The sequence below is a fragment of the Liolophura sinensis genome, chromosome 12, assembly GCF_032854445.1.
Source record: "Liolophura sinensis isolate JHLJ2023 chromosome 12, CUHK_Ljap_v2, whole genome shotgun sequence".
Classification (NCBI taxonomy): domain Eukaryota; kingdom Metazoa; phylum Mollusca; class Polyplacophora; order Chitonida; family Chitonidae; genus Liolophura; species Liolophura sinensis.
Genome location: NC_088306.1, coordinates 2,195,315 through 2,219,454, shown reverse-complemented (window position 1 = coordinate 2,219,454; position 24,140 = coordinate 2,195,315). Strand labels below are relative to the sequence as shown.

The window sequence follows — 24,140 nt, the reverse complement described above, 5'->3', positions numbered from 1 at the left end:
AGATAAGAGAAGGAATATTTCTGAAAAAAATAAAAAATGCGAAAGGAACATTTACTTTTGACGTGTGCAGATTGAAAGGTCTGAATTAGATGCATCGTCCATTCCCATTCATATCGGCTATAAAATGAATGATTATCGCTTAACGCCACTATTTCAGCCACATCGGCTATAATCTTAGTCCATCTTTGAAGACACGCATCTTCTGGCCCTGTGCATAATTAAAACACTGATCTTCGGGAGAATTTTTTTACGTATCTTTATTTATCACATTACAGACATTTTCAGGAGACAAATGTTAATTCTTTTTCTTCCGCACATCAAATGTGGGCATATAAAATACATGTACACCAGAGTTCATCATTTCGAAACGAATGACCAGGTGGAGGAAATGTCGTTATTTACATCTTTAGAATATTTATTCAAATCTTTTCTTAAAAATCACCATGACAACGAGTTGCGTAGAAAACATTAAGGATTTAAAAGATTCCTAGAGGTAAGATTATTCGTTTTTAAATCCATCATCAAAACAATGCCCTCTGAGGAAAATTAACAGGCTGGTGAAATAATGACAAATTCCATAGGGTGACCTCACAGTTTAAACAGCAATCCTTAAACCCATTGACCAAAACAGGACGTAACATGAACAAAGCACATGGATCACAATTGTTTTTAATCCAGTGAAACCATCAAAACACAACATATACTTGTACCATAGATTGAAAGAGTTCAGTCTGAGACTATAAAGATTTGGATTTCATCTCAAAATTAGAGCATTTTCCCCAATTTCAGATGGCTAGAGATGAATTGACTTCTTTAGTGATGGAATGCTAAAGTGGGCACAGTCAGAAAGGTAACCTTAACAGGTCCTTTACTGCATTACAGCATTTTGTTTCTTAATATTTGCAGATATATTTTCATTCTGACCGTTAGTAAATAAACATTGTAACTTTATGCAGTCATCAAACTCGGTTCAAACTAACCGAGTATTAGAGAGGATAAGCCATGGGTTTTCATGCTATGAGTAGCGCGTGACATCAATGTTATTTGTCCAATTAACCCATCTGAATGAAGATATACATGAAACCGACCAAGGTCCATGGTTTACTTTCTCAAAACTGTAAAATGTCTGTTACCTAAGTGTGACCCAATTGCACAAATAATAGTGACATCACTAACTCGTACCTTGAATACCTGTACAACAACATGATAAGCGGAGGGTTAAACTGTTGAAACTGTTCTGAGGTATGCCTTGTTTGGCAATACAACTGAACTAACCAGGTTCACAAGATATTCATAAATTAACCAGATAGTGGTAAAGGCAAAATATGTGGGACTGTTGATTACTGTTCAAAACCACAATTGCACAATGAATATTTACATAAAAACAACATAGACTAACTTTGTTACTGACATCATAACTCTGATTAGTTCCGCTCTAAAAGACAATATACAATTTAACTTGGTTTTCTTGCATTTTTGACACAGATCGTTTCACAATCCATTTCACCTACAGGTAAACAAACTGACTGATCATTTCACCTACAGGTACACAAACTAACTGATCTGTATAATAATAGTATCACCAAAAAAAAAATCTTGACATTTTCATAAATCGTACATTTCCTCTTCGTTCATTAGTGCAGCGCTCCCTCACTGCGATGGCTTGTTGAGATCAAATCAAGGCAGGTAACTCTGCTCAGTCCACATTGCTTGACAGGGCCTCAGGTCAGGACATACAGATTAAAGACTGCTTTCAGTCCTGGCCGTCATAAAGTCAGCTCAGTGGTCTCCACAGAATCACCACGTCAATTTGAACTCCTTGAAGAAAGAAAAAAAAATTAGAAGAATAAATTACTGAGATGAACATTTAGAAAATAAAAAGTAATAAATCATGTGAAAAGTATAAAAAAACACCCAGGGTTTTCTACAGAGAGGTTTTATATGGTCACATACACACTTAATATCAGCTGTCAGGTAAATGCAGGTGCAGAACATATATCTGTTGTACATGTGTCATTTTAGTGTGTGTGCCACTGAATATCAGCTGTCACTACAGGTACAGGCACCTGTACACATGGCATTCCAGTGAGTGTGCAACTCAATATAAGCTTTCTTAGACGTCACTACAGACACAGGCACCTGTTGTACACATTCCATTCCAGTAACTGTGCCAATGAATATCAGCTATCATATGCATGACTACAGACACAGGCATCTGTTGTACACATGCCATTCCAGTAAGTGTGCCACTGAATATCAGCTGTCATAGGCGTCACTACAGACACAGGCATCTGTTGTACACATGCCATTCCAGTGAGTGTGCCACTGAATATCATCTGTCATAGGTGTCACTACAGACACAGGCATCTATTGTACACATGCCTTTCCAGTAAGTGTGCCACTGAACATCAGCTGTCATAGGTGTCACTACAGACACAGGCATCTGTTGTACACATGCCATTCCAGTAAGTGTGCCACTGAACATCAGCTGCCATAGGTGTCACTACAGACACAGGCATCTGTTGTACACATGCCATTCCAGTAAGTGTGCCACTGAACATCAGCTGCCATAGGTGTCACTACAGACACAGGCACCTGTTGTACACATGCCATTCCAGTAAGTGTGCCACTGAATATCAGCTGTCACAGGCGTCACCAGAGACACAGGCACCTGTTGTACACATGCCTTTCCAGTGAGTGTGCCAATGAATATCAGCTTTCTTAGTCATCACTACAGACACAGGCATCTGTTGTACGCGTCACTACAGACACAGGCATCTATTGTACACATGCTATTCCAGTGAGTGTGCCACTGAATATCAGCTGTCATAGGCGTCACTACAAACACAGGCACCTGTTGTGCACATGCCATTCCAGTAAGTGTGCCACTGAATATCAGCTGTCATACGCATCACTAGGCACAAATATCTTGTAAGGTAGTTTTACTCTATTCTACCATGAATTGTAAGGATACTATTCTCAAATCCAAGCCTTCTATTTTTGATACTAAGGGTGCTTACGATTATGCTGAAATACCACTTTTCCCAGCTTATGAGGACCAATCACAACAACAACAGCGAAGAATAACGACTGGCTATGCTGGCCACACCAATGTTTCTGTATTACCAGGGTTCCCACTATTTCAAAAAAAACAAAATTCCCTGATATTTCCCTGACTTTTCCCTGATCAATCCAGGATACAATCTTCTCTCTAATTATCGATAAATAAGGATTTCTTTTATGTTACCATGTACTTATGACTACACTTCATGAAATGACCACAGATTTCAGTGTTAAAAATTGATGGAATCCCTATTGGAGTGGGACGTAATTAGTGAGGATTAGGTCCCAGAATTAGGAATCCAATCACCCTGAATAAATCTTCTGTCTGTCCCATCCTAATCACAGAGTTAAGTGATTCATCAAAGCTGACAACATAGCCTACTGCTGCTCTCACATTATTTAGTAGCTTGTCCATAAAGTATGGAGCAATACCAAAGCAAATAAGGTATGCCAATTTTGTTGGCCCACATCTGAAGTTCTTAGCTATGCTACTGTCAGGAAACATTGCCTTAAACACATCCCAAATGCCTGCAATACTGTTGTAGGAGAAGCGAGACATAATTGTTTTCAGAGCCCATATGATCTCGGCTTTCTTGACATCCCTAGAACTGATGTAAGAGGTTATCAGATTCCTTCCAGGAGTCTCAACATCCATTGTTGCTAAGTCATCATCCCTCGCTTCGCTGGGTTCAGATGATGTTGACGGTACTGTATCAGAGGGATCGTCGCCTGCGCAGAACAGTTTTATAGACGGCTGGGATGTTGCTCCAGATTTCAGGGAAAGAATTTGAACATGTTTTTTCCCCTTCATGTGAGATGTGAGTGCTGTCTGCCCCATGTTGCTTATATCAATTGTCTTCTTGCAGACTTCACAGAAGGCCTTGCTACTACCTTGAGGAACTTCCTTTATCCAGTTTTTACACTCTTCCTTTTGCAACCAATCCTGACGGAATTTGCACGACATGATGATTGACAGACTAGGGTTTTAGTTCATCAGTATATCTACAGTATGTTAGGACAGGATCAGGCCAAAGCAAGGAGAGAGCGCATACCAACACCACAGGATCCATAGCAAAAAGTAAAAGTTACAACAGGATAACAACACATATGTAGCAAGCAGCAAACAAGCTAATAGATAACGAATGAAATTCTAAATAAGTTCATCCTCTTGTTGTCATTTCATCTTTGATTAAAACACATAAATGGAAGTTTATACTTTGGAACGGTCAGGATCGTGTCTCAATCGGTGTTATACGCAAGCATGGTGGTTTCAGCAGGTTTTATAATGATCTACTGGGCATTTCACTAATAACTGATCATATTTTAAAGATCAAATATCAGAAAGTAGAAAATAAATTTACAACCTATATAAAAAATTTGCATCCACTCTTCTCAGCAATCTTGGTTTGACACAGAACCAATCAAAATGAATGGGGTCATTAGGTATGCAAAACATGGAACTCTTCTGTTTTCAAACATATTGTGAGGACTCCTGAAATAAATGTGGATACCTATTTTAGTCAAAATGAAATAAGTTTGGAAATTGCATGTACTGTTTGAAAACAGAAGTGTGAAATCAGGGTGGACAGACATACATATGTAGCAAGAATGATGGGTGCATGGACAGACCTACATGTACTTGTAAATTAATATCCCTGGCCCTGCTTTCACAGAAGCATGGGATATAATTAACATAATCAACCTACATGTAAGTCATTCTCCATGCATATTGGCATTAACGCTTTGTGACATGTAGTTTTTTTAACTTACAATCTCCTTACGCAATGATGTAGGCCTAGGCTACATCATATATGCAGCAGGAGACAGCAGCTGCAGCTCTGGAGGCAAGGGGCACTACTCCCTTTTGGACTTATAGTGTTAGAAGGTGTTGATAGGTTATAATAGGTTAGCAAGAAAGAAACAAATGTAGAGAGGATCAAGTTTCCACACTAAAAAGCCACCATAACCAAGCATACAATACTTGACTGTGTGTGTGTATAATGGGGACTTCACCATTACGCAACCTCGACACCTTCAGCAAACAAAATTCCCTGAATTTATTCATTTTTTTTTTTTAAATCCCTGATTTTTCCCTGACTGGAAAAACTGAAATATTTTTTCCAGGTTTTCCCTGATTTCCAGGTAGAGTGGGAACCCTGAATACCATAAGCCCCCTAAGACTGAGTCAGTTTCTGACTGAAAAAGGAGCTGTCCTCTTTTTTTCTTTTTCTCAACCTCACAAAAATATCTGATATGTTTAGATGTCATTTTAGTCTTCGTGTGAATCTTGTCCACTTTCATCGGACGTTTACATGTGCAGTAGTGAATGCCACAGTGAGATCTGATGCTCATGCGTGTCAGAGGTCAGAATGTTGGACATACTGTATAGAGCTCTTCGAAGTGATGACCTCTACAAAAAGTCAGGCTCTACGTTTTAAAGGTGTGGGATGTACTAAATTCCATTTATACCATTGTTAACAATATGTCTGTAAACAACAACAAACAATCTACATGTCAGTGAAATCATGACAGCTACATGAGGTCAGTAGTGGCCAATATGGATCTGCTTAAAAACAAGTGCACCACAAAATTTCAAGTAATGTAGGGCCATCCTTAAAAAGTTCTTTGCAAAGTGTTACATGACCCTGTAATCTAAGTGACTAACTAATAAAATAGATCAGGATTCTAAAAAATGTAACAAGGCAAGAAAATTAAAAAAAAAAAAAAAAAATCAGTACCATTAAAATGCCAATAAGACTTTGCAAAAAGGTCTTTGTTTGGGAAGACGGTTGGGTTGAACATGATAAACATTTTTAAGGATGGCCTAAAGTATTGGTGGAACTAGGACAAAGATGTTGCCCACTCACAGCGAGCTGCCCCAGGCAGACAGAATTCACTACTGCGGCACTCCTCCATTCAGCCTCATCTGGTTCTCTATGATCTGGAACATCTCCTGAGGGTTGGGTATACGACCCGTCTCTAATTTTGACCAAACGGGAACATCTGCAAATACACATTTAATCCATGAACCGACATACCAATCTATTGATTTTTTGTTCATCTACCAGTCCAAAAACCAAGCCATCATAGAAACAGGCACAGATAATGATGGAGCACTGATAAATGTCTACACTATACAGTTCCTCCACGACTGGATAGAGAAATATATGGTGTTTGTAACCCTCAAATGTTATGACAGCACTTTATGTCAGAAGTCAAGAGGCTACGAGATCTACTTCAGTTCTGCTAGCCAAACCCCCTATCCTTGCTTAAATATTTGCTGCACACAGGTGTTAATCTAAACTGGGGGGGGGAAAAAATCAAAATTCAGATAATTTTCCATTCAACATATCAAAAGAGCTTGCACTCTTCAACACTGTTATATGGGCATGACACATGCATGACAGCAACAAAGATGCTGGAAACGAATTCTTTGGCTGCTTGATCCAATGCATATAAAGCAAGCATTACTGTTACTTTCTTAGCAAAAATAATTGCTCTTACCATTAAATGCGACTTCAAAGGCCCCCGTTGATATAAGTTGTCCTTCAATAGCATTGCCAATAAAAAAAATCATCAAGCATGCATATATCTGAAAAAACAAAAAAAAAAAAAAGTTGAGTTCTTGGCTGTCATATGACAAATATAAAATCAATCATTACATAGGCTTTGGCATATATGATATACATGTAGTAATTTTCATATCATGTTGAGCTTAATGGTTCTGTAGTGTGTTGCAAGATATGAAGTCTGATAAAATGAATGGAGGACTGGTGTTTTAGATCCATTTTCAGACAAAATTATTTCATATAAATTCTATTAATGCAAAACATCCATGTGACAATCAGCCTTCAAGGAAAAGGCCACACTGTGTCCTCGATACAGCAGAAGTATTGAGGAATATTGCACTAGCCTAATTACTCAACCTTTTTGCACATGAAAATGCAACTTTCAGTACAATTTATGCACATATTTCATTTGATTTTGAGACAAAACTGAGTTGGTTGGGTTGGCCAATTTCAGGGCCTCACAAAAAGCACAATATTATCAGTCTACACAGAAAAATGAGGTCAGAATACTGCTAAACAAACACCATTCAAACATGTGAAAACTTGAAGAATTACAGTAAAGTGTTACTGAATGATGACGAGTAATACCCTATAAACAACAGCACATAGTAAGGCAGAAAAACATGATGCAAAAATCAGATGAAAAAAAATGTGAACACTAAATTGCAAATATGGCCTAACATTACTGTATTTTTTTTTTTAACCTGATTCTGCTTAAGCCATGGTGTTAGGGGGCGTGTAATTTGCTACTATTTATGCATGTACATGAACAGAATAATACCCTGACTGAGGTAAACTGAAATGAGGCCGTGCTTCAATGGTTACATGTGACCATTTGTCAGCTATCACACTGTCGTCACTGTTCGGATTTTACACTCTATGCTGTACATCTTTAATTATTTTGTATTCCTGCATAAACCAAGATTCTGCTTTTGGACTACGCATCCGTGGAGCTTTGTGCCTTTTCCATTGTTCTAATGTTATCGTATGTTAACTGTTATGACAACGCAGCATTTTGTGTAATTCTGGACCAGTAACGTCTAATAAATTGCAAATAACATTACCTCATTTTTTTTTTTACCTAATTCTGCTTAATCCATGGTGCTAGGGGGCATGTAAATTGCTACTCTTTATGCATTTACATAAACAGTTAGAATAAAACCCTGACTGAGGTAAATTGACAAGAGGCAGTATTTTACCAGTCACCTGTGATCATTTGCCAGCTGTCACACAGTTTTTGCTGCGCTGGTTTTACTCTGTATTCTGTATGTCTTTAATTATATTGTATTCCTGAACAAACCAAAATTCTGCTGGTGGACTAAGCATCCCTTGGCCTGGTCCCTTTGCACTGTTTTAATGTGATTGCATGTAAAATGTGATGACTACACAACATTTTAAAATTGAAAAAAAATATCTAAGAACATATTACCAACTAACTTTTCACACTCCATCATCTGAACTGAATTTTTATGTTTCCTCCATCTTCAATCACTCACTTGATATCTCCCACAGTTCATACCTACCTTATTTTCTAAAGCCCAGTTAAAAACGGCTGGTGTCTCTATGTTCATCGAGGGGAACGGATTGTAACCAGCCACAATGACACCAATCAAAACTAATTTTAGGATATTTAAAACTTGAGCGCCCATAGATCTGACAGGAGGAGGCGGGAAATTGTCCCCTTCAACCGTCAGAGCGGGAAAGCGCTCATGGATGGCGTGAGCATACTGGTCAAAGACCTTCCTGTACCCTCAGGAATAGCTGCAAACAAAAAAAACCCCAAAAAATTATAGACATTTGAACGACCAATTCCACATTTTGAAAAACAAGAACAAAAAACAAAACGATCAATGGTTATCTTCCACATGTACCGGCATGGCAGGATGGCATGTCCATGTAGTCAGACATGCAAATATCAGGTCTCATTACACTGCTGTTTATATTATGACATAAGTGAAGGTCAGAAGAAATTCCTCAACAGACATGGCAGATATCATTAGAGATGTGGAATATACTGTCATACCGCCTGGTTGGCTGACGGGTCTGCATCTGCACAGAATTCTATCTTCTTTAAAATGGTCACAAAATACACGTACATTTCTACTTCGCCACCACCGCTAACATTCCACAATGTCAAATGTTACATTAATGTCGGAGACAAAAGTGTGCGTGAAGCGAAGACACTGAAGAGTTGAGTAGCTTTAGACCCAACTGATCACATTTCACCCAGTTTTTGAACCCACAGATTTTGTGTTCAGCACAAGAGGATAGGGATAGGCCTGGTACACTGTACTTGATGTGGTACTGACACGCCATGGGTCAATATTTGTCTATGACTGAGTGGGCATAATATTGGACCTCTGCAGCTCTGTGAGCGTGAGGAAGGAAAATATTCCCTGAAGACTTCCTGAATTTAAAGGAATGGCCAAAAACACTTATTTTCTTTAGCTGATGCAAGAAAACTGATGTATGCTGCTGTTTTAGACAGCAGTTAAAGACCAACTTCATTCCATCAGGTGCCTTGCAGGTGTCCGATAACATGATGCAGGTAAATATCAGAGACTGTCGAAAATAATGAGGCTGTTGAATATTTGGATATGTCACAACCATGGCTGTTCAACCTACACTCAAAGACCAACAACCCCTGTGACACGGTAGTTCAGGAGTTTGACTGTTACTGATGAATCCAACATTCGCGTGATCTAGTCAAATGATGAGGCAAATGGTGGTTGTGTGGAAATCCTGGACTCTGTTAATTTGTAGTTGATTTCATTTCAGATAGTGCAAAATTATGATATTATAAATAACAATTCCTAAGGGCAAAAAACTGAGTTGCAAATATAATGCACACAAATAAGATCATCACTAAGATTAAAAACTACAAAATTCCGCTTACGATTTATTTATTTATTTATCTGATTGGTGTTTTACGCCGTACTCAAGAATATTTCACTTATACGACAGTGGCCAGCATTATGGTGGGAGGAAACCGGGCAGAGCCCAGGGGAAACCCACAATCATCCGCAGGTTGCTGCAGACCTTCCCACGTACGGCCAAGGAGGAAGCCAGCATGAGCTGGACTTGAACTCACAGCAAAAGCATTGGTGAGAGACTCCTGGGTCTTAGGGTGTATGTAATGTGCTACCTTGTTGCAGGACGGATTTCCACTGCTCTCTTATCTAGTGCTGCTTCACTGAGCCAACTTAGCAAAGGCAAATAAGCTGCCCCGCCCGAGCCATTATACTGATACGAGTCAACCAGTTGTTGCACTATCCCCTTCATGCTGAATGCCAAGCAAGGAAGTTACAACTTCCTCTTTTAAGGTCATAGGAGTGACTTGACCCAAAATTGACCCTGGATTTACCGCTCCTGAATCAGACCCAAAATTGTATACACCCATTTCAAACAGATGGCATTCGTCTTGAAAAGTGGTAATACATGGCCTGTCATCAGATCTGTAACGTTCATCCTTAGAAACGAAACTCTACTGGATCATCATTACAACAATTGTGCGTAGCAATTGGAAGAGAAGATGTTCTGACATGAATCTGACCAGCTTGAGGCAAGGAGAGTGGTTATTCAGGCCACTGCTTGTGCCCCACCGTGTCACCGAGGTAGCTGTCTCTGATTAGGCTGACTAGATGGACTCAGTGTGCTATTTTACATTCTGACATTCATCATAACACTGAGTCCGTCGCCACCTCTCAAACATATCGCCACACATCTGCGTACTCCAACTTGCTGGGACCAATTTCAATGAATTTCGCGCTGACAGCGCCCAAACTTACTTTCCATGTTCTTTTTTTATGCTTTTTTGGTTTGGATTATGACAACTGAAGTTGTTCTTGCAAACAACAATGGAAATATAATAGTGTTTTCGAGGATTTCAATGCCGAAACTCAGTTGCAGTTCAACAGAAGAAGTAGTCCCCATCACATTATCAAAATGGCTGTCTACGGTGTGGCACTCGGTACAGCTTAAGTTCTAGCAGTCGGTGTGATCACAAGGCAGCAAGCAAATTAGTTCAATTGGTATGCAGAGTAAAATGAGACGATATTATTACACATTCCACTGGAAAATTACATATAAATGTGCAGTCTAAGTGATTTGGACTGACCCTTGAGTTGAAAGAAGAAGGCAGTTTGAAATTCGCCCCATGTTTTCTGCGAGGCCGTGATGGACTCAGTGTTACAGTGAATGTCAGAATTTTAAAATAGCACACTGAGTCCATCTAGGTGGACTAAAGACAGCCACAAATATGGCATATCCAAATATTCCTCAACAAACAGTCCGTGTACTCGGAATACACACATGGTGTAAATAATTAGAATTGCAGTTATGCATGTGCCTTTATCTGCGTGCGGACATCCTACACTGTAACAGCTGGATAACTGAAACAGCTGTACACAAAAGCCTTTGGTTTCTGGCAGGCGAAATCAGGTTCATTCACTTACCAACCTGCGCAAATAATCTTGCAATACATACGTACCAGAAAAGAAACTTTATCGTGGGTCCTGCAAATTTTGTAAACTTTGGCGCTTTTATATCCTTTTGTGCATTGACTTGTTGTTCATTCCCTGATAAATCTCGCCATGTTAACAGAAGAAAACATACAAAGAGACCCACTAACGACATACGAGTGAAGTCGTCCGCCATTTTCGTGGCTTACAATGCCGGAAGTAGGTGGCCACTAGCATGAGCTAATGCAAGAGTTATTTTCCCTTTGTTATGGGGGCGTGAAGATTTTTTAATTTAATTTAATGTTAGCCTCAAAAGAATGGGAATGCTGGTAACTTAGAAATGTTTCTACGTTTGCAATATATATTTGAGAGATTTCATAAGATTATTTCGGTATATATTTATTAATTAACTAAACAAACTATTAATTACCGGTATTTATATTTTGTGATACTTTCCATGACATACGTATTTGACTGTCAGTCGATCTGGTCGGGGCCCAGTCAGATATTTGAACGCTTAAAAATTAAATAAACCTATGAGTTATTTTCCACACATCTGACTTCAAATCACGGCACAAAATATGTCTGTGATATCGTTTCCTTCATCAAGTAACCCTATAAATAAGGATATTCAATATTAATAGGTGCATGTGGTTCAGGCCTAGTGGTCAGAGCCTCCACCTCAAAGTCGGCAGACCTGTTATCAAACCCAGGTCATACCAAAGGCTTTAAAAATAGTACTTATTGGTGCCCTGCTTGGCGCTCAGCACTAAGTGGTTAGAATAAAGAAACGGGACTTGTTGGACCGGTGTCAGTAAAATGTGACTGGGTGGGGTGTCATCTCTTGTGTCCTCGATCGGCATGGCACTTTAGTGACGGCAGCACTTTTGGCGGCATTAACTAGTGTCACGCCACAAGAAGACACAGTAGCCAATATGTATACACATGATATGAATGACACCTCGATCCTTGTCATATGGCTGAAAAACTGTATTTGTGTGACGTAATTTATTAATTTATGTATTTAGTTCAATGTTTTATTTTGGGCATACTGAGGAATATTGCACAAGCTAAAAACATATGCATACATAAATACATTCATTTATGTAGACCTGTTTCGTTTACAGCATCATGAATGATAATATTTTGAGGACAATATTTTTGGTAAGTTTTGGAAAGGCTGGCCAATGCTGTAGTGGGAAAGCAAAGATATTTTGAACTGGAAACAAGGGAGGCTACTCTAATGACCATCCGCTCGAACGGGAGACAACTTTGTCCGTTCGGGTTGGTGTAAGGGGCTCACATGGGACGCGAAATGCGCCTTTCGGCTTGCAAATGTTTATGAGAGAAATGCTGTGTATGGCAAATTCTTTTGACAAGGAAAATTTGGCTGCGGTCCAGCAACAGTTCTGTGTTTTCTTATTCATGGTCTTCGATTAGCGGGTGTCTGCATTTTATCCCACTTGACCTTGATACGTGCGACACAACATTGAGGCCAGGAATATTCCCCAAATCTGTTTAGTATTAGCCGGCCAGACTGGCGAAGAACTTAACACCCATTCTGGACTTACACCATAACGTGTTGTAACATTTTGTGGGCAGCTTTTTTCGTCAAGTTTTTTCTTGGACTGAAACTATTCTCGTAATGGAGCACAGGGAGAAGTCAAGTGTTCCGCATGATCGATGAGAGCGAAATTACGCTTTTGTCTGTCAAGACTTGGTGAGGGGAAAATGCTTCACGTGGTAAACTGCGATTAGAGAGTTAGTCACACGTGGGCTGTACATGTTACCACATAAACTTGGACATTTGGGCCTTCTTCCAATATTTCTGATACCATTAACAGTCCACTCGCTGAGGTAGATTATTTTGAGATAAACAGGTGAGTATTTTGATACATATGTTGTCAGTGTATTGTTGCGTCTGTTATGTAAACTTTGCGCGTGTGTCATGCTTGACATTGTTTCATGGTTTGGCTTTACTGGACGCAGATTGCGCCCATTTTCACTTTACTACAAGTGCACTGGAGACTTAGTTCATCTGCACTCACTCAATGTTATCATTTTTGCTAAAAGGGTAATTTTAATGTAAGCCTCAGTGTACAGAATACTAGATCTGTGATCAAACCCTCAAAAAGGCTATGTGTTTATGAAGCTGCCATTACATATAAGTGAGGCTTTATATCCAGAGGGCATCTGTGACCCAGGTGGTTTGCTTGCCAGCGTGGAGCATTGACTAGCAGCCTCTCACCAGTGCGGTCACTCTGAGTTCAAGTCCAGTTCATGTTGCCTTCTTCTCTAGTCTAGTGTGAGAAGGTCTGCCAGCAACCTGCGGAACGTGGGGTACCCCCCACCCCACCAGGCTCTGCTCAGTCTCCGTAAGGCTTGTCACAGTCGTAGTAGTGAAAATATGCTTGAGTATGGTGTATGGTAACACCAATCCGATAAGTAAATAAAATAAACCCAATATTTGGATGGCGACATTGTTACAGCATTATAGAGAAGTTCCTTTGTGGCATATTATAGACATTGTTGCTTTACAACCACGGTGGGGCAAATCAATGCAAATATGGGTCAGTACATTCAGTAATTAATACTATTCATAATCAATAAATTTTATAACCTGAAACATTTATTTTATTGAATGCAAAGTAAGCCGGTAATTTGTGGGTAAGTTTCTTTATGTATATTATATATAACTGCCCATGTTAAAATGCAGGGATTTGCCCCACTGTGCTGTAAAGCAACGGTGTCACATTACAACTTGAAACTCTTGTATTTCAAAACACAATATTGTGACAAAAAATCCCACTGGGTTTGTTTGAGATTTGAACTCCCAAATGACCTTCTATATGTAGAGCATGAGTGTGAGAGTGGGCCACATGTAAGGGAGTCAAACAGTCATGACTTACTGTATGTAACATAATGTTACGTATACATGTGTGTACCACCTTGTGTACATTTGTGTATGGAGTACCATACTGTTCCATTAACTGTCAGTCAAGTGGAACACATGGCATCATGAACTCATATCCTCAAATGTGCAAAATGTGTGATGGAAAGTTTCATGATGTCTTTGTTATCATTCAGTTCATTCAGGAGTAAGGGCCGGCCTGAGGACTGGAATGACCTAGTGTAAAGACGACACTAGAGTGGGGTCTGTTGCGTACTAGTGGCGTTAACATGTAAAATACTGAGTGGTCAGTCATCCATAAATAAGATCCTCTACTTTGTCAATCTGGTCTTTAGGCTGGCCCCAGGGGTAGCTGTAGGACATCTGCCTAACCTCCATGATGTGAGTTTATTGACATCTGGGCCTCTGGATCAGACCCACTGACCATGTACATGTAGGTTAGCCCAGTGCTTGTGCTATAAAACACATCTTTGACACAGGCACACTGGTGCTGCATTGTAAATTCTTGCTGTGACAGTGTACTACACTACTAGGTCAGTCGGTGCTGGCTCTCTGAAAATTTTCCGCATTTCTTATCTCAGTCCTCCGTGAGAGATAAAATTAAAACATGTGCATGAATGTACACTGCACCATTTTTATCAGTGATGTTGACCATGTATTATAGGTGATGATGAACAGACTATTGAGGTAACTGTAAATGTATCTATCTAAGCATTTACACAAAACAGTTAGTGTTAGAATAAGACCCAAACTGAGGTAAACTGGCAAGGTGCCTATGTGATTCACCGGTTACGTGACCATTTTCCAGCTATCACACTGTCGTCACTGCTCAGGGTTTACTCTCTATGCTGTGCGTCTACCACACTCTCATCGCTGCTCTGGTCTTACTCTCTATGCTGTACGTCTATCACACTGTTGTTGCTGCTCTGGTTTTACCCTCTATGCTGTAGGTCTATCACACTGTCGTCACTGATCTCGGTTTACTCTCTATACTGTATGTCTATCACACTGTTGTCTCTTCTCTGGTTTTACTCTCTATGTTGTATGTCTATCACACTGTCATCGCTGATCTGAGTTTACTCTCTATACTGTATGTCTATCACACTGTTGTCTCTTCTCTGGTTTTACTCTCTATGTTGTATGTCTATCACACTGTCGTCACTGATCTGAGTTTACTCTCTATGCTGTAGATCTACATTTGTAATTATATTTGCTAGCTTTATACTATGACAGATTCTATTTCCTCATCATGATACATGATGATATTTCTTCATCCAGTTCTCATTTTACCCTATTTCTTCTAATTTGTAGGACAGATATTGGTAGTGCTGAAAGGAAAGAATTACATTTCCCTTCCTGTTTTGTGAGAAAGGTAAGAATATGAGCAAGTGGTTCATTAGATGGACTAACCATGTGGAAAAAAAAAAAAAAACGGAACTATATATTTCTGCTACAAATTACGATTACATGTATGTTGGATAAAAAGAGCAGACGAGGTGTTACAAAAATTAGAAGAATTAGGGTACATGTGCATGTAATATTACCATTTTTATAGTAAGAGATAGATTTTTGTAATACTACTGCAATGGACAGACACTGCACTTGTACATTATGTTTACATAAGCACCCCTATATTATGTGAGACACTGTTGAACATGCCCTAACAAGGTTACAGGTATGCCTGTTCTGTACTTCCTTGTCTCTAATACCCTAAATGACCTAAAAATTTGACCACAAAAGCGCATTTTTGAAGGCAAATAAATGTCACTAGATCTGGTGCTATGCTTTGAATTTTCTCAGTTGAATATCAGCCTACATGTACCTTCCAAACACCTCTCAAAGCACATTTCTGAAAACAGCAGAACTCTCAGAATCTGGAAAAATGAGCACCAAGTCATGGAGGAAATTTAAGGTCATGTAAGGTAGATGCTGTTAACACGCTTAAACTAAAACGGAGTGGGAAGGTCTGCCAGCAACCTGCGGATGGTTGTGGGTTTCCCCTGGGCTGTGCCCGGTTTCCACCCACCATAATGCTGGCCGCTGTTGTATAAGTAAAATATTCTTGAGTACGGTGTAAAACACCAATCAAAAAAAAAAAAAAACTAAAACAGTTTTGTGTATATGTAGGTTCTACCTGTAGCTTTATCTGCTTGTACCTGGGGAGTCACCTGTGACTTTGAATAGTTTATGATTTACTGTTTGAATAATATACATGCAAAGTCAATGAGTATATGCAGGAGGATTCCAGGAATTCCCTGGCCTGGGGTGGTTTTGAACCCCCACTTCATAAGACCTAGTGATTGAAACTTGTGTGTTAATGACTTGGTCACAATTGAACTACCCGATTTTTTGCTCATTTATTTCAGATTATACATGTATGTCTTAATAAGGACAAACACTCCGGACTAAACCTATGAACTTTGAAACTGTATGATGTAAACGTACCTTACACAGCATTGGATTCAGGAATTTTGTCCTTAAAAATTTCTGGAAAAATTTTTGTCCAGCACAGTGAACTAAAATGAACCAAAATAGCTGGAGTCTGAGACCCCAGATTTTGTGTTAGCTTGGACATGCATTCTAAGCCATTTCTGTGCATATTATGAAATGTACATCGCTGACATCTAGCAGGAAATCCTAAAATTCATGAATATGAACAATATAAACCTTGTTGCTTCTTAATTTTATAATTTAATAACACAAACATTTGATTTTTTTTAAATGTTTACCCGTTTGATTCTTTAGAAGAGCCTGTCTGATAGAGACAATAAGACCCTGTATCCATTCCTGATATATTAGAGTACAGATGTAGACTAGTTTGGTATCCTGGCCTGCGTCTTTGAGCAGGTGTATGTTTGTTACCACCCTAGAATTTGTCTCAGGAATGCACTAGGCGTGGGTGTGAGGTAGCATACTGCAGGTTTGAAGAACTGCATATCTCACATTTAGCTTCATACTCATTCCATTATGTACTATACTCTCCACATGATATATGTACCAAGCGTACGTATGTACATGTATGTATGTATGTATGTATGTATGTATGTCAGATACACCAAAAATTTGTCTAGCACAGAACTGATCTCAAAATTCACGCATGGTTTGCAGATATACTTCCCAATGTTTGTACGTTCAGATGAGCATTCAAAACACCTGCATTCATGAATGGTTTTCCTGTAAAGAAATGACATGTATTTATGGTCGACTCAACAGAGGAGACCGATCAGTTGTCAAAGGCCATAAACAACTCTTAACTGTAGAGAGTCAAAAGTGTTCTGGGTGAGGCATAGCTGTTGAGTGAGAGTCAAACTTCACCAGGATGTGTTTGTAGAGTTACGGATATGCAAACAAACTTTAATCCGGAAGAGGAACTGAAAGAGAAAGCGATATGTGTGTACATGTACATGTGTATATGTAAAGTTTCATGTTTATATATGTATGCAAATGTATTTGTTTTTATTTGTGTTTGCAAATAGTGTTGGATCTGTCACAGCTTAAAGCAGAAAGACCACTCTAAAATGAAGTGTATATCAGATGAAACACATGAGTAAAAATCAGCAGAATAGTTGGATTTTCTGGGAGTAAAATTTTGTTAAAAGATCAGATTCTATGTGGAAAAACTCCCATTCGCATTGTAACCTATTGTTCTGGGTTACAACAGTGGTCTGTTGTGGACCCAGACGGTATCAGTTACATGTACGTCACATCTGTACTTTTTGAATGAAATAATTCATTGATTTGCATACATTGATCTATGTGTGTATGCATTTTGAATGTAGAAATGTAGCAGTTTAATGTGTGTTAAGTAGCAAAAACATTTGGGATGTTACTGATCCCATTTTGATCAGAAAAAGCCACCATGGAATAAAATATTCAAATGCATTTTACTAGGTTAAATTTTACAAAAAATTGTAAAAAAAAAACAAACTGTTTTTAATGGTCTTTCATCTGATACATGTACATGCTCCACTTTAGTGTTTTTTTTCACCTTTAATAGTTAAAAATTAAGATTCATATCAAAGAATCCTAAATAACCTTGATTTTTTTTTTCCAAAATTGCATTTTTAGAGACAAATACTAAAAGGTCATAAAATATTATCCTTGGTACTGAAACTTACCTACATGTACTTGAAGAACCTTGAAAATGGAGAAATAAGCGCGTTACATGTGGTTTTGAAATTTTTATAAGGTCATGTATCTTTAACATGATGTTCTTTTATTATTCATCCATGTGCTTGTATATGAAATATAGCTATTCAATAGCCTCTCACTGATGTGGTCGCTGTGAATTCAAGTCCAGCTTATGCTGGCTTCCTCTCCGACCGTACGTGGGAAGGTCTGACAGCAACCTGTGGATGGTCATGGGTTTCCCCAAGGCTCTGCCCGTTTTTTTCCCCAATGCTGGCCGCCGTCATATAAGTGAAATATTCTTGAGTACGGCGTAAAATACCAATAAAATAAATAAATAACTATGCAATGTTTCACAGCAGCTTTTGTCCCCTGTTTCCTCCCACCGTAATGATGGCCGCCAGCATATAAGTGAAATATTTTTGAGTACGAAGTAAAGCACCAATCAGATAAATAAATAAATGAGCTTTTGTACACATACATGTATTTCATAATATACATGCTCAGTGTAGAGTTATGTAATTGTCGTACATAATGAAGGATTTTGGCTTGGTGTCACATCTGTGATCATATTACACTCATGCACTGTGGCTTTATGGTAATAATAATGTTAGAAATTTGGTGTGTCAACTTAGCCATAGATGTGCCCTGGAAGTAGTCTTTAATTCATAGTTAAGCCACACTAATTTCTCTTATTTATTTTTTTACACTACAGGTAGGATGAAAAATTTTTTTTTGGTTCATTGTTACTGATATAACTGAAAAATCGCCTACATGTAACTTGTGGGAAAGGCGTGCCAGCAGTTGTTCTTGTTAAATACATATTTATATGACTAGAAAACCTTAAAAAACAGGAAGATCATAGAAGAAAGGTGAATTTTTCCATTTTTTTTATCACATTATTTTATTGAAAAATTCGTGGATTTTCTAGTGTTGCCTTACAAGTGTAATATTATACGTGTACGTTTGTTTGGTGCAAGTGTTTAGTGCAAGTGTAATATTGTATGTGTATGTTTGTTTGGTGCAAGTGTAATATTGAACATGTATGTGTGTGTTTGTTTGGTGCAAGTGTAATATTGAACATGTATGTGTGTGTTTGTTTGGTGCAAGTATAATATTGTATGTGTACGTGTGTGTTTGCTTGGTACAAGTGTAATATTGTATGTGTACGTGTGTGTTTGCTTGGTACAAGTGTAATATTGTATGTGTACGTGTGTGTTTGCTTGGTACAAGTGTAATATTGTATGTGTACGTGTGTGTTTGCTTGGTACAAGTGTAATATTGTATGTGTACGTGTGTGTTTGCTTGGTACAAGTGTAATATTGTATGTGTACGTGTGTGTTTGTTTGGTACAAGTGTTTGTTTGGTACATGAAACATTCACTTGATAATCACATGTATGTACATGTGGAATAGTTATAAATGCCATCTCACACATGCTATATGAATTTGTACTTTTGTCAGTTGTCAAGCCTGCTCATTTTTACTTCTCACTAAGTTTACTAAAGGGCCTACCAGGTACATGTTGGTGATGTATACATATACTTGATTATATTTGAGATGTACGGGTGCTGTAGTTACATGTAAACAATCTGATAACAGATTTTAAATATTTATCTACATGTAACTATACACATGTGTAGATTGTTGTTGTTTTGGAGTCAGTGTAGCTTTGTCATGTTATGCTAGAAATAAACTGCGGCTGTGATGTTAATAGACATTTATGTACATGTGTATGTATATAGACATTTATGTACATGTGTATAGACGTTTATGTACATATGCATGTGTATAGACATTTATGTACATGTCCATACACATGTGTACATGTGTGATGCATCTATTCTAAAGAAGAGAGCATACATTAAACCCTAATCGTATCGGTACATGAATAGGTAATGCAATCTAAACAGTCATCCTCTCCAGCCGTGTGTGCAAAGGCCTGCCAGCAACCTGTGGAGGATCGTGTTTTTTCCCAGGGCTCTGCCCGTTTTCCTCCCACCATATTGCTGGCCACCGTCGTATATGTGAAATATTCTTGAGTACAACGTAAAACATCGATCAAGTAAATAAATAAATCAATTAACAATCACCCCCCCCCCTCCCCCAGCTAAATGTACAAATCCCCACACTGCATACACGTATAGCACTGCTGCCCTGACAACTGCATGATGATTTTCCACTAATTTGTACTAGGTATACCTTCGTCGTCATACTGTATGAATGAAAAATTGTTAAGTACAACGTTAAACCCCAAGCACTCACTCGCTCACTCCGCTAATTTGTGTCCTACATACACATCCATATATCTGGCAAAATTGAAGAATTGTTGAAAGAATTACTGAAGGGAAATCAAAATCTGCAACACCTAACAAATCAATGCACCGTGTTTGTGCTTGGCACAAGGCTGAACACAAAAGTCCACCAAAATCAGTACATAAACTTTTTCCATTGATTTGTACACAGACAGGCAAGTAAATGAATGCAGGCAAAAACCTAGCTCTTCTTTGGTGGAGGTAATAAATACATGTAAACACCTAAACAGCATAGATACATGTAGACAAGGAGTGTGGTTACTGCTCATTGAAACAAGATATGGGTACCTGCAAATAGAATGAGCTGCACAGACATGTAAACATGATGTATTCTGAAGGCACAAGGTGTGCTATTGGTTCAGCCACAGGTACGTTGAACTGATTACATGAAAACAACAGCAGAACGTCTAACACAGGCACTTGTGAGCATGTGTGGTAGGTGAGCTTACATAGGGACAATTGTCACTAGGGATAAAGATACATTGTATACACTTAGGTAAACTCGGTGTATCTCGGGGCACACTGACCTGTTATAGCACACTGACCTGTTGTGCAACTTTGGCATGCCCATTGATATGGATATGGAGGGATGAAAGCAGGACACCCTGTAAAATCAAAGCACTCGTGTTTAAACATTATCTAAGATATTATACATTTTATAAATAAATTGTGCATTCAAGGAAATGGCAAAATAAAAATTCTGCCACCGTGTAGATCTAGGTGCTTGTATTATGTACATGTGGGTGTTGTTGTTGAAGTAGACTTATGGCTTCTTACCCATGTTCCCAAGTCCATGATAAATGGGATGGTGAGATTGAAGACAGCGCCCTTGGCGAAATTCATAGAACTTCTAAATTCTTACCACCCAGCCATGCCAGAGGGCAAGTTTCGTTGTGTTTCCTCGGCTTCTAAGCTGAATGCTGGAAACCATTTGTTCTTTGCTCAGAATATTTGTTGTTATTCTTTTCTAACAGTGGATTTTGTCGTTTTTCTAGAAAACTGCAAATTGCAGCTGTTTGAAAAAACTTGAACATCTGCTTCTCTAGAAACCATCAAGTGGACGAATCCTTGTAGAATTTGATGTTACAGGTACATGAAGTTGGAAAAAGACATGAAGTGCGTGGAAGTTTTTATTAGCTTACTACAAGTGTTGATTTGTATGGCCTCATTAAGCGCTTTGAATTTTTATGTATTCTTGTTTATGCCGGGCTGGTAATTCTGAGTTATCTATGTTTATTCTAAAATTGTAATTTTAGTTGTAATGTAATTTTAATAGCCCGTATTTAATGTGTTCTTTTCACCAAATTGTAGCCCAAGATACGCTCTTCATGTGATGTGAAGCTATTTAAACCATCATCATCTATAGTTTCCATGCCATTAAAGTGCTTTAGATCATTAATGACAATGCACTGTTTCGTCAGCAACCTGTGGATGGCCGTGGGTGTCCCCCCGGGCTCTGCCCAGTTTTCTCCCACCATAATGCTGGCCACAGTCATATAAGTGAAATTTTCCGGCATAAAACACCAAACGAATAAATAAATAAAACATCTCACTATTTCAGATGAAATTTAAGCCTATTCCTTTGATCTAGACTTACATGTATAGGGTACAGTAATTCGACGATTGTATGCTCTTGAACTGCCCAGTTAATTGTCTATGATTTCCCCCAAAATGAGCCGTGTCTTTAATAACAGGCCAGCATCACTGTGCTGATGAACGACATTACAAGCACTGTCATGTCGCTTAGTGAAGCAAAAGCTGGAAACCGTTGGTGGAGATGGATACTAAGAAGCTTATTATGCTCCAGGCAGTTCACATTTTGCTTATATTGAGACAGACGGTTTGGATTATGCGACAGGCCAACCTTAGACTACTCATTTTGATACATCACTGCAGACCACACACTCGTATGATAATCTCTGTGTACATATATATGTATGCCTGCATGCGGGAATCTGATTGTCCAGTAGGCTGTCACTGTGTCTGTTTGCGCTGGTCTAAATACTCTATATATTAGCCTGTATGTAAATAATATGTTCTTGGAATTTCTTTTTTGTGCTGGTATTGTTGTTGTTTTTGGCCAAGCCCGTATCCAGATAAATTAACGGCCATATGTGTACCAGTGTGTACCTGGTAAATGACCTAAAATTTCTGGTGTTTTTAAGGCTAAATAAATGTCATAAAACCTCTTTGAATTAACTTCAAAAACGTCATTCTAAGATCAATAGAATGATCAAAATCTGTCAAAGTAAGCAACTTAGGCCTGAATGAAATTTTAGGTCAGGTACTGCATGTGATATTTGCCAATATACATTGAGATACATGTACAGTCATGCATTATAAGCTGTTTTACATTTTGTAGACAAACCCTTGCATACAGGCAGAGGTGTTCAACCCCTCATACCTAGGGCAGCCTTGTTGTAAACGCACGCTGAAAACATCGACTCCGCAGGTTGAATAGAATGAACGATTGGCGCCCGTTTATTTATGGGGGCTTGGCGTCTGTGGCAGCAGAATGTGGTGAGTTTCTGTCATCAGTTCCTCTTTTTTTTCAGGAGTCAAAAACAATACGGTGTTCACCTGTTCCAGAATGGTAATTTTTCTTAGTGATGAGTGAAAACAAAATTTTTCCATTTTGTGTGATTCATGGACATTCCTGAAATACATTTGGTCCAAAAATTCAGCACGTATCAAAACTCGTCTTAAAACTCAGTGTTTCTATGTGCTGGTTAGTACTTGTGGAATGGAAGCATTATGCTTTGCCCCTCAATTTTTTAAATGTGTCTGTGTGGGTGGGCAAAATTTGGACAGGTGGAAAGAAAATATACCTGTCACATGACACAGGTACAAAATGTTTAAGACTTCAACCCCTTTACATTGTAGGTACATGTAGGCTCACATAATGCTCTTACCTGTGCTCAGTGTCACTTCAGGCTGAATACACACGTGTAGAGTGAGATATAAATACACCATATAGTGTACTTTTGTGTACCTTAGACCTCAAATCAGTATAGGTCTTGTATATCGTTACATGTACATGTAACTCTCACATGCATTTTATAGCATGTTTTGTAATAACCATAATTTTCCTGCTCTTGTCACTTTGGGACAACTAAAAACCTGTAGACTTCATGTTGGTATTACACTGTACATGTAATTGGCAGGGATTGGGATGAAAGTTTGGGCACCTATATCCAAGACCCTGTAGTCCCCTGTTAGGGACTGGGATGAAAGTTTGGGCACCCATATGTAAGACCCTCTAGTCCCCTGTGAGGGACTGGAATGAAAGTTGGGCACCCATATGTAAGACCGTCTAGTCCCCTGTGAGGGACTGGGATGAAAGTTTGGGCACCCATATGTAAGACCCTCTAGTCCCCTGTGAGGGACTGGGATGAAAGTTTGGGCACCCATATGTAAGACCGTCTAGTCCCCTGTAAGGGGACTGGGATGAAAGTTGGGCACCTATATCCAAGACTCTGTAGTCCCCTGTTAGGGACTGGGATGAAAGTTGGGCACCTATATCCAAGACCGTGTAGTCCCCTGTTAGGGACTGGGATGAAAGTTTGGGCACCCACATGTAAGACCCTCTAGTCCCCTGTGAGGGACTGGAATGAAAGTTGGGCACCCATATGTGAGACCGTCTAGTCCCCTGTTAGGGACTGGGATGAAAGTTAGGCACCTATATCCAAGACCCT

At 38.9% G+C, this 24,140-nt stretch overlaps 2 protein-coding genes across 2 annotated transcripts in view; one reads left to right on the top strand and one right to left on the bottom strand.

Annotated features, from left to right (window-relative positions):
• Window positions 1-238: 238 nt before the first annotated feature.
• LOC135479441 (thioredoxin reductase-like selenoprotein T1b) lies at window positions 239-11,294 on the bottom strand. Its single transcript, XM_064759268.1, has 5 exons — window positions 11,122-11,294; window positions 8,156-8,393; window positions 6,568-6,655; window positions 5,931-6,066; window positions 239-1,818 (listed from the first exon to the last, which is right to left on the bottom strand). The coding sequence occupies exons 1-4, from the start codon at window positions 11,286-11,288 to the stop codon at window positions 5,960-5,962; spliced, it is 600 nt and encodes a 199-aa protein (XP_064615338.1). The 5' UTR covers window positions 11,289-11,294; the 3' UTR covers window positions 239-1,818; window positions 5,931-5,959.
• A 1,111-nt stretch (window positions 11,295-12,405) lies between these two features.
• The window catches only part of LOC135478995 (kidney mitochondrial carrier protein 1-like), a 30,129-nt gene continuing 18,394 nt past the window's right edge, over window positions 12,406-24,140 (top strand). The window contains 3 exon segments of the mRNA XM_064758694.1: window positions 12,406-12,972; window positions 15,315-15,375; window positions 22,808-22,965. Coding sequence (XP_064614764.1) covers window positions 22,908-22,965 — 58 coding nt within the window. The 5' untranslated portion in view covers window positions 12,406-12,972; window positions 15,315-15,375; window positions 22,808-22,907.